The sequence below is a fragment of the Panthera pardus genome, unplaced genomic scaffold (genome assembly GCF_024362965.1).
Source record: "Panthera pardus isolate Hobbes unplaced genomic scaffold, ASM2436296v1 HiC_scaffold_8, whole genome shotgun sequence".
Classification (NCBI taxonomy): domain Eukaryota; kingdom Metazoa; phylum Chordata; class Mammalia; order Carnivora; family Felidae; genus Panthera; species Panthera pardus.
Genome location: NW_026527013.1, coordinates 155296493 through 155314525, shown reverse-complemented (window position 1 = coordinate 155314525; position 18033 = coordinate 155296493). Strand labels below are relative to the sequence as shown.

General features: G+C 44.0%; 1 protein-coding gene across 2 annotated transcripts in view; it reads right to left on the bottom strand.

Annotated features, from left to right (window-relative positions):
* Positions 1–11203, bottom strand: part of WEE2 (WEE2 oocyte meiosis inhibiting kinase) — a 29439-nt gene extending 18236 nt beyond the window's left edge. The window contains exons 1-3 of one of the 2 annotated variants that reach the window (XM_053897739.1): positions 10804–11203; positions 3160–3356; positions 1343–1394 (exon numbers count right to left, since the gene is read on the bottom strand). In XM_053897739.1, coding sequence (XP_053753714.1) covers positions 1343–1394; positions 3160–3356; positions 10804–11148 — 594 coding nt within the window. In that variant the 5' untranslated portion in view covers positions 11149–11203. The remainder of the gene's footprint in view (positions 1–1342; positions 1395–3159; positions 3357–10803) is intronic. The other variant, XM_019452977.2, reaches the window with a different exon arrangement.
* Between the last annotated feature and the right edge of the window lie 6830 nt (positions 11204–18033).

Genomic DNA, 18033 nt, shown 5'->3' with positions numbered 1-18033 from the left:
CCATTAGCAAGAATTTTTTCATCTAGCTTTGAGTTTAAACCATCTTGACTCCTACTACCTCTTCATTTCAACAAACAATGCCAATCAGTCTCCATTAGCAAGATCTAGAATTTTCATTGCCTTTGGCCAATCTCAAGTTCTCTTTTCTCCATACCTGGAGTTTCTACAGCTACCAGCCCTCTCTCCATCTCTTCAAATGGTAACACATTTTGTAATCAAAAATAGTAATCGTTGGGGCGCCTGGGTGGCCCAGTCGGTTGAGCGTCCGACTTCAGCTCAGGTCATGATCTCACAGTCCATAGGTTCGAGCCCCACATCAGGCTCTGTGCTGACAGCTCAGAAGCCTGGAGCCTGCTTCGGGTTCTGTGTCTCCCTCTCTCTCTGCCCCTCCCCCACTCATGTTCTATCTCTGTCTCTCAAAAATGAATAAGCATTAAAAAAATTTTTTTAAAAACAGTAATCGTTTTTGCAAAATGATACCATAGAATCAGACACACCTAATTATCTCCCGCAAGGAAGCCAAACTTCTGGTCAGAGGCTTCAAGGCCTTCTACCAATTGCTCACCCACTATACCTTCCCAGCCCCATCTCAGACACCAAATAAGCCAGCTTACCATCCACATCAGTCCCCAACCTCAAGCCCTCCCCGTCTTGTATACTGAATATTGAACATAGGCACGTTTTCATATTATAAACATCTTAATGGCAATTTAAAATTCCACTTTAAAATATAATTTATTTGGCCATTTTTTTATTAGACATTTAGGAGGGTGTGGTTTTTTGCTTTTTGGTTTTTGTTTTTTTTTTTTTTTGTCTATTACAGTTAAGGCTGCAGTACGCATCTCTGCTGATAACATTTATAGTATTATTTTCTTAGGCTATGTTATAAAATGAGGGATGCTACATCAAAAGTTGTGAACACTATTTAAAAATCAATAGGTACGGACACATTTAAGAGCTAAAATTTTACATTTAAACTTCCAGCTTTATGCCATTTTTCTCTGTCCTGTTTTTCCATTTTGGGGGGCCTTAAATATCTTGAATTTTCCCTTCACTTCTGTACCTCCATGAATATAGAATTTTTCCCGAAATCAAAGATAGAAGCAGTAGCCATTAATTTAAAAACACTCCAAGGTAATGATTCAGCAATATGCAGGTCAGACACTGTCTGATAAAGTAAGAACTAAGCAAAGAATGTAGACCCTGATGAAGAGTCCAGATAAATTCAGTTGGAAGGCACATTTGTAAATCTATGAAGTGGGGGGGGGGGGCAGAGAGAGAGAGAGAGGTGATAGGACGAAGTGACCGAGTCATGACAGCTGGAACAGAGAACTGTGCTCACCTTGGCAGGCAGCCCTGGTTCTACATCGCTTTCCCCTGGACCAGCTTCTCCACTTAAAAAAAGAATAACAAAAAGAAATGATATCGATGTAGGATTAGCAGTATAGAGCTTGATACTATACTAGGTTCTGGGGCTCTAAGAGTGAATAAGACCATTCCTTTTCCCCTTCAGTTTTTATTTGGGGACAGGGATAAATAGAAAATTTCAACATAAGACACTAGGAAAGAATAAGAACAAGATATCAAGGGATACTATAGACAGCACCCAAATCATGAGGTCACGAGTAAAAGTCTTTCCCAAAAGAGAATGAGTTTCCAAGCTAAGTTTCCAAGAATGAGTAGGCATCAGCTAAGGGGCAGGAGTGGGGTTCTAGGCAAACAGAGCAGTGCTGAAGAGTGGAGGGGAGAGTGCACAGAACATGTGACACTAAGCACTCTTCCCTGCCTCACTTCCCCTCCAACACCCACCTCCCCTGAACCTGGCCTTGCACTAGGTTCACAGGCAGACCATCGGTGTAGCAGAATAAGCTCTCACACTGGCTAAGAGATTTTCAGTGACTTTGCAAATCAGCTGAAGTCTCTGACAGACCCTCTCTTTGGCCTGAGCACTTGCATTCAGGATCTCTAAGCAAGATTTCAATTACTACATCAGCCAGCTCTAGATTTTTCTTCTGCAGAAGTACAGGGTAGAAATGGCAAATGGAGGAGGACATAACACTCATGGAAACAAACTGATGCTGGACGTTTGTGACTTAAGTTTAATATTACATTCTAATACTTCATAAAATAACAACACCACAATAAGGAAGGGAGAAAAGTACTTTCGCAGAAGCACTGAGAGATGTTACTCGAGTATCCCCACTTTCATTGCAGGATTGCAGGAAATTCAAATTAATGGTGTTTTCTGGCTAGCTGCAGTGAGAGGTGAGTCCATTAACTCTGAAGGTTTCTAAAGAATCCTCAAGAGCTAAAACCAATTCTGGGTAACAAAAGTGGGCCTGTGTACTTGTGCTAAAGTCCCATTTACTTAAGATCCAGGAGATAGTACGGAGACAACCTGTTCTGGCCACAAAGCTGGTTAATACAGAGTCACTGATTCCAAAAGAAATATCTCAACCTAACATTAAATGCTCTGCGGACTTCACATGGTTAGCTGTGCATTTATTTAGCTGAGTACATATGAACACAAATGACTGACTTCCATTCTGTAAAAAGGAAGCCTTGAAGAGACATGGTCAAGAAATGTCCCTGAGTAATCTGCACAATCCTCATCTGGACAATTTCTACCATTCAGCGGCTTTGTGGAGCATGCAATTTGGCTTTCCATTCTTAGCACCTCCAAACGCAACACTATCTTTTTTCTCAGTAGTCGCTCTGCCATCACCTGTGGAAAAGTTCAAATCCTTGCTCTATAGCCCCGAGTCACACAAGCTAGACTTGAAGCAGTAGTAAAGGGTGAGCTACACCTTGAAGGGTGAGCTACACCTTCCCCGGGGCTAGCCTTCTGTTAACCAGAGGAGACCTCCTAAATGCAATTCTGTAGCTCATTCAACTTGCTAATGGAAGTCAGCGGTCTATGGGCTTACTCTGCCCTATTCTTTTATAGAGAAGGGCCCTCACAGTACACTTCAGAATGGGGATATGCTGGAATCTCTGTGCCAAAAGCAGGTCACAAACCCACATTAACATTTAGAAAGGAGGGGATGTGTGAACTGCATTCAAATAGAGTTCTTGTTCCTAATCTTACTTTTACACTCTTCCTTCTACTTGACCATAGTAAGATCAGTTCTCAAAAGTTAGAGGCAACAGTACACTTACAGATCTCTTCGGGCTTTCCTCTTGCCATTGGATTGAAGGAATTGTTTTCTATAGGACTCTGGCGTAAAGGGATTAATATTGACCAGAGCCGATGAGGTCATCTCATCCACAAGGGGAATAGGTGTGAGCCTCAAGTGCCTAGAGCCTCGGGAGGGGAGCTTCTCTGTTGAAGAAATCACTGACTGGCTCAGCAGACACTGAATGAGGATGACAAAAGGGGAAGACAGAAGGAGTTTAGTAAAAAAAAAAAAAAAAAAAAAAAATCCATTATCAGCTAGTTAATATTTGAACCAAAGAATGTTATTGCTGAAAAGGAATCAGAGGTTATCTGGTTCAGTGCAAACTAGCTGCATTGTAACTGGTCCTGTTATGAAAAATAAAGATTCCTGGTCTTCCTCTAGATATTCCAACTCAAGGAATCAACACAGGAGTCTGTACTTTTGTTAAGCTCCACTGCCTTCCCCTGGGCAATTCTGATGACCAGAAAAATACCAACTCTACTTCTACCACTAACTTTTTAAAGATGATAGGCTGAAGCTTAGACAAACAAAAAGGACTCTAAAAGACCTGGTCCTTATGTTCTCAAGGTATGCTTTAACTCCCCCTCAATCATTCATCCAAACATTTGTTTGGTGCCTCCTAATTAGTAGATACTGGGCTAGATGCTGAGGCATACATAGGTGAATTCCATCTCTTAAGGAATGCACAGTCTGTTAGTCAACAGCCCATCAGTCTTGCAGACGTATTCACTTTGTACAGGAAGGATTTCATAGACTATCTAATCACGGAAGAAGCTTCCAGTTCCACTTATAATACAACACCAAAGGAGAAAATTTCCATAAAATGGGGTAAAGAAATTGAGAAATAATCATCTGAGCTTTGTAGTGGCTAATAACCAACATACCAGTAAGTAGGAAAATGTGGTGTACTTCCCACTCCAAGTGGGATACAGTAAGAGAACATCAGGCCTACAAACTTACCAGAACTAAACAAAAGGACAGAGGTGACAGGCCAATTCTGAGGAGACAGCAGAATGCCATTATGACCTAAGTCAGGGGCCAGAGGAATAGTTGTGTTATGGGCATAACAGTAGACACAGGGCCATGATATAACCTCGTAATCATTTACTGTGGGGCTCTTTCTAAAAGAATGCCACTATTTGACATTCTCTGTCCATGGCTTTCAGAGTAGAAGCAGAAGCTAGACTATAACATGATTCACGCTATAAAAATATAATTCAAGAATGTAAGGATACAAAGAATGAATACTGAAATTAGAAATCCAAAATGACAAAAGCAGAAATGAAGGAAAATACAGAGTACACCCAGTAACCTAACCATTTTTTTTTTTATATGAAGAAAAAGGCCTTGCTGGCGTCAAGTTTTTACAAGGGTTTTACAGGTCTTAGAGTTTATAGGATGAACAATCCTGGGGCTATTGTCAGACAAAGCTATCAATGATAAACTCACAATTTTCCTGTAAGTGTATTATAGGACTGAGTACTTGCTCAAAGTACAACTGTACTATATAATATTTCTCAATTGTCTGTGACTCAGGCAATGAACATAGAATTACAGTAAATCGGTCCCTGAGAAGCACTTTTTTGTGATACTGATGATTATATGGAAAGTAAAACGTATCTATCACATATGAAACAGTGGGGCATCCACACCTGAAATGATGCACATCCTGGTGACCACACTTCAAGGACAACAAAAAGAGCCTAGACATTTTCTGACAAAAAGAAGGAGAAGTATCCACATCAAGGCAGACAATATCAGAATTCCTAATCTGGAAATATGAAGGCCGATAGATTTTGTGAGCTCTGCTTATGACACAGGGAAATATATGAATTATATTAACATGGATTTTTATTGCCAGAATAATAGAATAATGAGTAATTCTTTTGGAAATTCAAAAGAACTTAGTTTGGAACAAGGTGTATGAAAGGAAGTTCTGCCTAAAAGTAGAGCAGATTGAAAGTTTCTGGAGAAAGATGTCCAGATTGAGAGTATAAATCTGTTCCAGGGAGTATAGCTAATTCTAGAAGTAACAGCTCTGGTACAGAGGATAGAGGGGAAGAAAAATTGAGGAATACCTCCCACCTTCAAGACACAACATCATAGTGTCTCAGGACTTGGAAAGACTTTAAAGGCCCAGTTGGTACAGTTAGTCCCCTGATGCTTGAATCCCCCCTACAGTGTTCCTACCAAGTGACCATCAACTAGTGTTCAGTGCATTTAGCCACAGGGACATACAGCCTCCTTGGGATGCTCTTCTATTTCCAGGTAGTTCTGCTAGGAAGTCTTTATGGTGACCCGAAGTCACTTCACATGATTTCTAGTCCTATCTCTTGGGCAAGCCTGAACTAGGCAAATGCTCCTTTCCTGTGCATTCTTGTCTTTGGCATAACACCGCTGCTGATCAGTGTCCCCTCTCTCTCTTCTGATCCAAACTATATTCCTCACAAAGTGTGCATTCTTCAGTAGCATTTCCAGTTTCCCTTTCAAGCTCTGTTCTTTTTCTGCCCCTCAAATCATGGCATTTCCAGAATTCCTAACTTGGACCACTTCTCTTCTTACTCTGGCACCCAGGCTACTTGAGCTTATCTGCACCCAAGGCTTCAACAACTTCCAAAATGCTAATGACATCCAAATTTAGATCTCCAATTTAGTGTTTTCCTGCACTCCAGACTCATTTATCCAATGATTTACAGGACATGTCTGCTTTCTCCAGACCTGTATGTCCTCTAGCATCAACTATCTTGATTCAAGATATCATCTACTCAAACAAGACAGAAGCCTCACAGGACCCTAGATCCCTCATTTTCCCCTCAACCTCTCCATCAAGTTGATGAGAGAACAAAAGGCAAGCTAAAGTCTATTCAGACCAAGAAATTCATATAGCCCAGGAATGAGGATATTGAAAAAAATGCACAGGACTGACTTGTTAATAATGAGGGGAAAATCTTTATATCCAAAAATAACCAATGGAAGGTAATATAGGGTTTATACCAGGCTACTTATTTGGGCAAAAATGCTTTAAAACATTGAATTAAAAATACATTTGACGGAGTGAATTTAACAGCTACAATAAAATAAGTCTGCCAATATTGTACTATTTGTATGCAAGTAAATCTGGAAGGTACCATCCACACCCCCCTCCCTTTCAAAATCAGTAGAAAGGCATGGAACATATCCAGGAGAGGACTGGCAGCTTGAGGTCACACAAATGCCTCCTTGCAAAGGCTAGAAGTTCCTACTAGTGTTTGTTGAGATTTTCACTGGGTGGATCGAGGCCTTTCCATGTCCAACGGAAAGAGCCACAAAAGTCACCAAAGTTTTGTTGCAAGAGATTATTCCTAGATTTGCCCTCCCACAATCCCTCCAAAGTGACAATAGTCCTTTTACTACATAAATAACCAAACAAATAGCATGAACTTTAAAAATTAAATGTTTTCTACATTCAGCCTGGCATCTACAACCCTCTGGAAAGGTGGAGAAAGCTCATCATACTTTGAAACAACTCCTTGCTAAACTTAGTCTAGAGACCCAGGGAAACTGGGATATTCTTTTATGAGTAGAACTTCTCAGGATTAGGGCTGCACCAAAACAACCTCTAGGACTCAGCCCTTTGAATGGTATAGAAGACCATTCCTTACAGTGGACCAGTTATTGGGTGAAGATTCTAATACTTTATTAAATTATTCACTCAAGGCTGGTTTAATTCATAAGTTACTTAATGAATATACTGATCACATGCTCCTAAAACCTGGTTTAACTGTAACTGGAAGTCCATCTCATGTAAGCCCCAGAGATGTGATTTATTTAAAAGATTGGGAGTCTAGGGGCGCCTGGGTGGCTCAGTCGGTTAAGCGTCCGACTTCAGCTCAGGTCACGATCTCGCGGTCCGTGAGTTCGAGCCCCGCGTCGGGCTCTGGGCTGATGGCTCAGAGCCTGGAGCCTGCTTCCGATTCTGTGTCTCCCTCTCTCTCTGCCTCTCCCCCGTTCATGCTCTGTCTCTCTCTGTCTCAAAAATAAATAAAAACGTTAAAAAAAAAAAAAAAAAAGATTGGGAGTCTAATACAGCAGGGCCTTATATCCAAAATGGAAAGATCCAGGCCCCGCCCCCCCCCCACCCCCCACCCCCCACCCCCGGGAGACTTGGTTAAGTGTCCACCTGATTTCAGCTCAGGTCATGATCTCAGTTTATGAGAGTGAGCCTTGCGTCAGGCTCTGTGCTGACAGTGCAGAGCCTGATTGCGATTCTCTGTCTCCCTCTCTCTCTGCCCTTCCCTTGTCCATGCGTGCACACATGTGCTTGTTCTCGCTCTCTCTCTCTCTCTCTCTCTCTCAAAATAAATAAATGAACTTATTTTAAAAAATAGAAAGGTCTTTATTGGGTCATATTATATACTCCCACTGTAGTCAAATTAGAGGGATACTCTTCCTGGGCTCATATCAAGAATAAAACCTGTACCTCCTTCACAGAAAAACCAATGAACAAACTGACATGCCTTCTTACTCTTGTGAACCTGTACAAGATCCCAAACTGCTCTTCAAACAACGATGACCTTCTTTACCAACCATGGAGATACTTCTTCGCTGTCTACACCGGACCCAGCTGCCTCTGCCTTGTAACTCCCCTGTACGTTCCCCAACTGAACGGTGTTGGCCCATAGGTAGGAACATCTATACGCCCCTATTCAGCAGGAAGAAGCTAGAAAGAGACCTTCTGCTCTCAACAATCTTAAAGACTTAAGGGTAGGATATGAGGAGAAAACAAAAAGCAAGCTGACAGAAAAACACGAGCTGACACCCCGCAATTCCCACCTTCTCCACGCTTAAGGTGGGATATATAACATTCCTCAGGCACTAGGAACTGCCTAAGAACAAAGGCAAGGGAAAAACAAATGGGCAGTTGATAAAGATCACAGGCATGTAGGACATGAAACTCCACTACAGTTTGTAACTGTCTTAATGATTTACAAGAATAACACAATAAGAAATCTCCAGGAACCTATTGACTCCTATAGGCCTTTCCTGGAGCCCTAACATCACCTTCACCTCCATAGGATGGAAACCCCTATATAATCAGTCACTCCTCACAATCACAATGCAGCTCTTTCTGTCCACAGGTCCTGGCCCCAAGCTGTAATAAAAACACCTTTTCGCAGCATAAAAGGTCTCAAATTCTTTCTTGACCATTGAGCTCGACAATCCCACATCAAAGTCACTTACCAAATCCTAAGCATCTCTCACTTTCTCACTGTCCGCCACTGACCTAATTCAGGCCTTTCTCCTTTGTTAGCCAATCTGTCGTAAATACTGCTGTGCCTCAAGGTCTCTCCCACAACATGCCAGCCTTCACCTGATGGTCAGTTCTTCAAAAGGACCTCTGATCAAAACCATTTGATGACTGTCTCTAAGTTTTCAAAATAAAATCTGGGGGGTTTCTGGGTGGCTCAGTCAGTTAAGCATCTTGACTTCAGCTCAGGTAATGATCTGACGATTTGGGAGTTCGAGCTCCACATCAGGCTCCATCTGACAGCTCAGAGCTTGGAGCCTGCTTCGGATTCTCTCAGTCCCTCCCACACTTGCACTCTCTCTCTCACTCTTTCAAAAATAAATAAACACTAAAAAAAATTTTTTCTAAAGTAGATCTAGCTCCTGGCTACTTACTCTGGCCTCACTGCCTGCACCCTCTCACATACAGGCCCCTGTCACTGAGCAACATGCAATTTCTAGGTGGGACATGATCTTTTCCCTCTTAACTCAGTAGATGCTTTTCCCTTGGCTTTCAGTTCTCGTTTCCGTCTTTACCTAGTTCATTCCAACTCATCCTTGAAGACTGCTCTCAGGAAGGGCATTCCTGATCTTGAGACTCAATTCCCAATCCTTTCTCAGCATGCCTGATCCGAACTTTATTGTTTCAGTTGTTTATCTGTATTCATTTTTTGGGCGCTTTTTGATGCAGTGAATAAGGTTTTCCAGCAGAAGGTCCAATATCAACGTGCTCCATTTTAAGTGAGTGAATGAAATGAAACATACACACCGTGTCCCATTTCCTTTCCTGTGTGGTCTTGCTCAGAGCCATGTTCTTTCAGCCCACTCTCCACCTAATTTACATACGTCAAAACCACTCTGGAAGCACCTGTCATACAGTGTCTATATCACCCAGTCTTTCTGCTGATTGTAAGCACTTTGAGGGCAGAGACTGTCTTGTACCCCTTGCCCACACTGGCTTCTGGAAAAAGTAAAAGGATTATTGGTGTTGGGACCATTGAAAAACCCACAATGGACACCTAAGCGTATGAAAGCCGTTTGTCCACAATACAGTCAAGAAGCTTAGTCCTCCCTGGTGGTCGTGGTGTGCACGCTCAGTAGGAACTGCAGAGACCTGCTGACAATAACTGTGCTACAAACAGCAGCGCGGATGTTGTTCTGACGGCCTTAAGCACCTCAAGCTGAGCCAGCAGAAAGCGGAGTTAATACCAGTGCTGAGGCTCACACACCATGGCACTCGTCTGTCAGAGCTAACCCTGCCCCAACCCTGATTTTAATGACGTGTAGATATAACAGGAGAATAATCACAGCAAGAATAAAGGACGAAGCCGACCACCTGGGACCTTTGCCTATTTGCCCTCCGCAGCTTATAGAGAAGTATCAACAAGTTACCTCTTTGCTCACATAGAAGAGCCGGTGTCTCACGGGTCCGAGGAGAGGGGAGGATTTCCTTCTGGGAAGAGCAGCAGCAAAGATATGTGAATGTGTTCCAACAGTGAATGTGAACACTCTTTTATTAGGAAATATTAGTAAATAATTACATAAAAGGAGAGCCGGTTGGCGTAATGGAAAGAACAGTAGTAGACTGAGACCAAAAGATCAGGTTTCTAGTCCTGCCTCTGCCATTGGCCGAGCCAAAAGCCAGTTCAACTCTTAAAACGGTGATCTTCTCATTTGCAGAATGCACTAGGGCTCTAGATCTTAATATTACTTCCAGTTCATGCTTGGGATTCTCTCTCTGCCCCTCCTTCGTGCTCACACGCTCACGTGCGAACGCCCCACCCTCTCTTTCTCAAAATAAATAAACATTTTTAAAAATATTCCTTCCGATGGCTCAGTCAGTTGAGCGTCCGACCGACTTCAGCTCAGGTCACGATCTTGTGGTTCGTGAGTTCAAGCCCCGTGTCGTGCTCTGTGCTGACAGCTCAGAGCCTGGAGCCTGCTTCAGATTCTGTGCCTCCCTCTCTCTCTGCCCCAACCCACTTGCATTCTGTCTCTGTCTCAAAAATAAACAAACATTAAAAAAATTTTTTTTAAATAAATAAAAATATTCCTTCTGGTTCCAATATTCTTCAACCAGGAATTTTTTCCCCACCAAGATTTATTTGTGGCCTACACCAAATAGTTGCTGATATCAATGGTTTTCAGAAAAGAGCTAGCAAGGCATTTAGTTCTGTTTTCTGGGAACTTTGAACTCGTCTTCATTTTCACCAATTAATATGTAATTGAGGAGATACATAGCCTGTGAGGCAAATCTGCCAGATACACATAAACGAACGCATCCTCCTTCCCCACCAGCGGAACCAAAGGAGCACAGATCTTGGGGGCTTGGGTCCCCTTTCCTCCACAACTTACTTACTTTGGGAGTGGAGGGGCTCTCACAATGCAGCAGCTTGCTCCTGCTATCTGGCTGGGCTGGTGTCTCAGGACATTTGCGAGAGTGTGACACTGGAGTCCTCAGACCCTGATTGGGACTCATCGTGTCTGTTTCCTGAAATGTACCGACTTCATGAATGCTACTGAGGGAAGGTCTGGGGGGGGTGCACTTTGCCTCTGTCTCCTGAACTTGAGACTTGTCTGGGGTTTGGCTCTGGGCCTCGCTGTTCTCTTGTGCTTCCTCCTGCCCTTCATGCTCACCCTCTTCTTCACAGTAGGAAAAGTTTAACTTCTGCTTCAGTTCCTTGTTAATACCTCCATCATCCATCTCAGCAGAGAGCTCTACGGCACAGGCAGGGAGGCCTATGAGAAGGGAGCACTAGGAGCTGCAAAAGCAAGGAGGAGAAAAATATGTAAGCTGGCAGACCTCCCAATTTTAGCCTGCCTTTCCTTCTGCCCACTAACAGCTACACAAAGGCACACCATTAGTTTGCTCCCTTAAGTACCACATATGTGTAAGGCCTCAGCTTATCCTTATTTCCATTCTGATTAAAGAAAGCACCAGTGTCTCTTAGAGCAATTAAGTCCAATTTATGTATAGAACCCCTTTGGATATCCCACATAGTCTCCCTGAACCCGTGTGCTACAAAACACTAGTGAGATAGTTGGATTCCTTTAATTTAGCACGGCTTTAAAAATACCCATTAGCCAATTCGGGAACAAGCTCATTATCAGAAAGAAATGATTTTCACTCTTTTCCACCTACCGTTTAGAAATATCATGCTCTCCTCTGTCCCCCACCCCCCACCCAGTGGCTAACAGCAGTTAATTAGAACTCAGCATCACCAGGATATCATAATCATCCTTAAATGGTCTCCTAACTTATCTTGGCTGGAGTTCATCTCCCTACCAGAGAGGTGCCTTAGATTTTTGCCAGGCACACCTGCCATAATTCAGGCATCTCACATCCTCCACCTGCCCCCAGGTATTAGCAGTTAAAACTTTCAGGGAATAAGACAAATTTTTAAACTGACAAAAGAAAGCCTAGAAAGATCAGTGACACATAGAAGCAGGTATGTATCACTTAAAAATGGCAATTACTTCGCCCCCAAATACCTTATTTTGTAAAAAAAAAAAAAAAAAAAAAATTTTTTTTTTTTTACTCTTTAACCTACATCATTTAATTTCTTCCTCAGAGAGGCCCCCATGGGAAAAGTAAAAAAACTCTCTGAAGAAAAAAAGAGCCACCGATATCACTTTAAAGGAGAAACCGTGTGAAAGGCAACCCATGAAAAAAGAAAATGATATACGTGAGCCCTCCTGTGACTTTGGGAGACACTCTGAAAGTCCTGGACACGTGGAATTATCTACATGATAAACGTGGGCCCAAAGAGAGAGGTGCTGGGGATAGTTTGATCTCGACCAAAACAAATTTAATTTCTCTTCTCTTACAGTCTTTGGCTTCTCATTGCCCATCACCTCTCTTCCATTTCCTATCAATCCCTCCACACCTTTCTCCTCTCTGGGTCTTTCCCATTTCTGACCTGAACCCATGAGGGGTGTTAATCCAAGTGAAACTAACTGGGAGGATGTGAAAGTATTTTTCCAGCTAAAAGCTTTCTTCTGCTCCCGCTTTTTATAGGTGGGCACACCGTCCGATCCTTTGCCCTTCCCTAGCTCACAACCACCCATGCAAACCTTCCCAAATCATTCCACAGGGGAAATAGTATTGCCCATAGCATACAGAAGCTCACGGCTGCCCTTTCTCAGGTTTTCACCATCTCAGAGGGGTCAGAGACTTGAAGTCATCAACAGGGGAAGGAGGACTCAGGTTATAAGGAAATAAATAGCTATTAACTGAGATTTTGGGTTGAGGAGCAAGTTTCTTGTTCACAAATCGGCAGGTCGTGTGATACTATTCCTTCCCTATGGTCTTGATGTTGACCAGTATTCCCATCTCAGGCCTCGGCCGGTCATTCTTGCCTGTCCAGGCCAGCTGGAGGCTGGCTGTGCTCTGAAGCAGGATAGGACTTGCCCAAAACACTCTGAGCGTATCACAGGCCTGCAGGCAGGTCACCAGGCGGCTGTTTTATGGGGTGCTAACTAGACAGACCAAGTTGTACTTTACCATCACCACCTCCCCCTTTCCTCTTGGCCTTGCTAGAGTTCTCACCCTTATTTCTGACCACACTGTTTACCTGGGGAGGGAGCTGTGCCTTCGTGATGCTTTGGGCCCCATGTCATCAGCGGCGACTTTGTTAGAAACTTGTGCCATTCACCTGTCACTGTCATGTATTGTCCCTCGGGCAAATGATCGTGCTAAGGCTTGAGAATAAGAAAGGCATAATAACAAGTACAAAAAAGATGCTCCCAACTTGGAAAGTAGAACAATGAGAACTGGGCAGTTGCTGACCTTGGTGGCCCACAGCCTCACTATTTGGGGTGTTCTTACTCTTTGTTCTCAGTTTCTGCACTTTATAAAAAATCCCATCTTTGCCTCACTGCATGCTGATACCCTAGGCAGCTATCCCGGGCAAAGAACTTCACATCATGAGATGACGTGTCAAAAAGGGAACCCAGGTAATCTGTGGCAAGAAGGGAATGCCTGACACATAGTGGGTGTTCCTTAAATTGTTTTTGAGTAGACTTTGTACTTGGGAAAATAAATTAATGTATCTCAGTTTTCTTTAAAGTACTCAGTGTTTGGGGCGCCTAGGTGGCTCAGTTGGTTGAGTGTCTGACTCTCAATTTCGGCTCAGGTCACAATCTCAGGATTCGTGAGTTCAAACCCCATGTGGGGCTCTGTGCTGATGGTGCAGGGCCTGCTTTGAATTCTCTCTCTCTGCCCCTCCCCTGCAGTCTCTTGCACGCACACTTTCTGTCTGTCTCTAAAAATAAATGTATAAACTTAAATAAATAAATAAATAGGGACTCCTGGGTGGCTCAGTCAGTTAAGTGTCCTATGTTGGCTCAGGTCATGATCTTGCTGTTTGTGAGCTTGAGCTCATTGGGCTCTCTGCTGTCAGCACAGAGCCCGGTTCAGATCCTCTGTCCCTCTCTGTCTCTCTCTGCCATCCCCAGCTTGCACTTGCTCCCTCCCTCTCTCTCTCAAAAATGAATAAACATTTTTTTAAAAAAAGGAGAAAACTATTAATAAATAAATAAATAACTCAGTGTTTTACTTTTTAGAAGTTTGAATATTTTTCTTACCGTACCAGGGGTTGCTGCGCTAGAGGAAAGCAGTGTTCCCAGGAATGAGATGTAAAAGGAAGGAGCCAGCTTTGCATCCCAGGGCTAAGATCCCTAAACCCTGTGCTTGGAAGAAGTTCTCTCTCCCACCGCTGAGTGACGAGAAAGCGTCTCGACCCAGAGCCCCACTCTGACCAAACCTTGGTGCTGAGGCGTTTGAAACACCACTGGTAAGAACAGAAGCAGGAAAGTCTGTCCATTCAGATCGGTTTAGAAGAGGTGGAAAATTGTATTCACCTTCGGGGTAGCCTGTTCCTTTGCAAAAGTAAAGCTAAGCCCACAGAAAATGAGATATTTGGGAGTCTATGGCTTCAAGGAAGGACATGCTGGCCTCATTGTTCCCTCAGGAGGGAGAATTGCAAACAATGCGTGAACAAGCCAAAGCGAAGCTCTCTAGCACATTATTTATTGAAGACTGAATTAAGACTGTGTCATTCCAGACTCTGAAAAATTACCAGTGTTGGGTTATGGTATATTTAATGAGACTGCCCCATTGGGAACCCTTGGGAGGTCTGGTTTCCCAAGCAAGAAAGGGACATTTTTGCCGTGAGGCTTTCTGGGAAGCTGGCAGGCTCCAGGACAGGAAGTGAACACCTGAGGAGGGCTAAGGCTGAAAGCAACTTTCCGGGGCTCCAGCCTGTTGGGCCTGGACTCTGAAGACTGGAGGCAAATCTGAGGGAACTCCAGGGTGATAGAGGGGAAAGTTGGCCTTCATCACCAGAACAGACCCTGTGAGGCAACAGTGCCACCATCAGCATGCTCAGACTAGGGCCTGTGGGCCTGTCGACTCAGGGAGGATTGCTCTTCCACTCGCTGAGGACACCAGCAGGCTAAACGGTATCTCTAAGGTCCCTGCCCACTCCAGCCCCATGGTCTTCTTTGTCCTTATCTTGTTCAGTCTCTCATCACAACCGGAAGTGTTGCTTCATCCCTGAAGGGGAAAGTTTGCAGTAACTTAGAGAAAAGCAGAATCAGTTCATCATATGTCGTATATCATATGTCACCAGCTCCCAGGACAAATCTATCAGCAGCAGTGACAGGAGGTGCAGACTGGAGCAGCTGCCCTGGGTGGGGGCCCATTGCAGCATGAGGTCTCAGATGCTCCTGACTCCTCTAGCAGCCCAGGGCGGTCAGCAAGGCCAGGAGCCTTGAAGGGGGACCTTATCTTGACCTCGCAGTAAATCTAGTGATAATTATATAAATCATAAATCATTAACAATACTTTATATTTCGCCACCACCAAATTTTGCATTTCAAAGTGCATATACAACTATACTAAGTAGCCTTGACTGCAGAACAGAATTCCAAGGGAAGATTGTGGGCTGAGTAAGATAAAGCCTAGAGGTCATTCTATTTTATTTTTTTATGTTTATTTCTTTATTTCGAGAGAGAGGGAGAGAGAGAGGCAGAGATAGAGGGAGAGAATCCCAAGCAGGCTCCATGCTGTCAGCACGGTGCCTGATGCAGGGCTTGAACTCATGAACCGCGAGATCATGACCTGAGCTAAAATCAAGAGTCAGATGCTCAACTGACTGAGCCACCCAGGTGGCCCATCCTGGAGCTCATTTTAAAGCCTCATTAATACTTTTCTTCTTGCTTAGCTTTTCCTTGCAGAAATGTCCAAGCAGGCCGAGAGTAGAGAAAATACAGTATCAGGAGCCTTGTTGTATCAGTAATGTAGCTTCAAACAGTCACACTCACACAGTCTTGCTTCATTTATATCTCCAATTGTCTTGGGGTGGTGGGTGGGAGTATTTTAAAGCAAATCACTGATAACATGTCCTTTCACTCATGAAGACTTTCATGCCATTAGTAAAATCCTCAGATTAATCTATTCTCTTCAAATCGACTATAAATCTACCTGATGAAAAAATCAGATTCTAACAAACTGCTTCTCTCACCAGAACTTGCCATTTGGTAAATAGAAGATGTCCATCAAAATAACTGTTAGAGACACATGACTCACAAGACATGGGATTCTCCTTAGAACAAGCACAGATTGCTAACCTGACATCCCAACAACTTAGAGACCGTTGGTGTGCTACCCATATTTTAAGGGGCAGATATTTTGAAACTACGGTATAGACTCATTAGTCTGATCTCTTCCCTATTACCCGCAGTTGGGAGAATTTATGTGGCCCTTGGCCATTCCCAGATTCTCCAAAGTTAGACCAGATGGGTTGTCTTTGTGACCTAGTCCAAGGCCATCCCTGCCACCACAGAGGTTAGATATCTGTGTCTCTCTGTTTCTCTCTCACGCACACACACTCACTCACTGCTTTACGGGAAAGAATTTGTAGGAAAAGAAGAGAGCAGGATCTGCTGTGTCCGGGTCTTGACTTAGTATCTCTCTGCTCCCAGGACTGGGCTCAAGAAGTTGCTAGTAACTTGGTCAAACATTCCCAGCCCCTCTTCATGCTTCTGATCCAATTACAAGATCCCCACACTGAAGTTTTACCTTCTTAAAACAAAACAAACGTTTAGTGATTTGGGGGAAGTGTGATAGGGAAGAATTAAAGCTCTTCCACAGAGGGTAACCCCCAGAAGCTGTAAACACGGAAACTGTCAGAAGTGGCAGCCTCTGAGTCGGGGAGAAGGGGTGCAGGAAGGTTGGGGGACAAGGAAATTGCTGCTCACTGTATGTGCCGTGTGCAATTTGATTTAATCAAATGGAGACCTGCTTATTAGAATGTTAAAATAATATCTAAAAATTTAAATGGGCGCCTGGGTGGCTCAGTCAGTGAAGCGTCCCACTCTTGATTTCGGCTCAGGTCATGGTCCCAGGGTCTTGGGATTGAGCCCTGCATCAGGCTCCAACGCTGGGCATGGGGCCCACTTGGAATTCCCTCTCTCCCTCCCTCTCTGCCCTTCCCTCATTCGTGTACTCTCTCTAAAATAAATAAATAAATAAATTAATTAATTAATTAATTAAAATTTAAATGAAAATTATATATATATTTCAAACTGGTCGATAAAGTGCTTCAATCACTCTGCCCACTCCTCTGCACCTCCTGACCTCTGAACTCTGCAGGTCCCTTGGCTCAGTCTCCCCTGCTTTTTTCTCTGTGCACATTCACTTGTCGGAATAGCGTGCAGCCCGCGGCCGTGAACCCTCCACAAGCCAGTGACCCCCAATGTATATCTGCATCACGACCTCTCTCCTGAACCTCCGCTCTGCAGTTCCCTAATCCAGCCTCCCTCTGGATGTCCAATAGGGCATCTCCGTTTTAACATGGCCAAACCCACACTCCCGACCTCTCCAACCAAACCTGCTCCTCCCACAGTTTTCTCCTTCCTCCGTAAGTGGAAACGCGCTGAGCATGCTCTCTCCGCACCCCTGCCTCCGGTCTAGGAGAAATCCCTGCAGTTCCCCTGGCCTCCTACTGGCACCCCCTGCTTTCCCGCTGGCCTCACTTCAGTCTGTTCTGCAACAGTAGCCAAGGGGTCCTCCTGAAAGGGTCGGTCCTGCACTCACATCCTCCAGGGCCTCCCATTTCACTGAGCATACAGAGTCAGCCCCTGCTCCGTGGCCCACGGGGCCAGAGGACCCTCCCCACAACCTGTCTGGCTCCAGACTCCTCACTGTTCCTCCAGACACCACAATCGTTCCCTGCGTGTCTCACTCAGCCCCTGGCTTCCTCTGGGGGTCTGCTCAAAGGTCATTTGTCAGAGAGGCTTCCTTGACAACCCACAGAGTTCCCACCACCTATTCTCTGACTTCTTAATAAGCCTGTCTCACGCTTCCTCACACTTACCACTACATCATATTTATACATTTAATGGTGCATTTTACTTTATTTTTTTTTAAATTTTTTTTTAACGTTTTATTTATTTTTGAGACAGAGAGAGACAGAGCATGAACGGGGGAGGGGCAGAGAGAGAGGGAGACACAGAATCGGAAGCAGGCTCCAGGCTCTGAACCATCAGCCCAGAGCCCGACGCGGGGCTCAAACTCACGGACCTC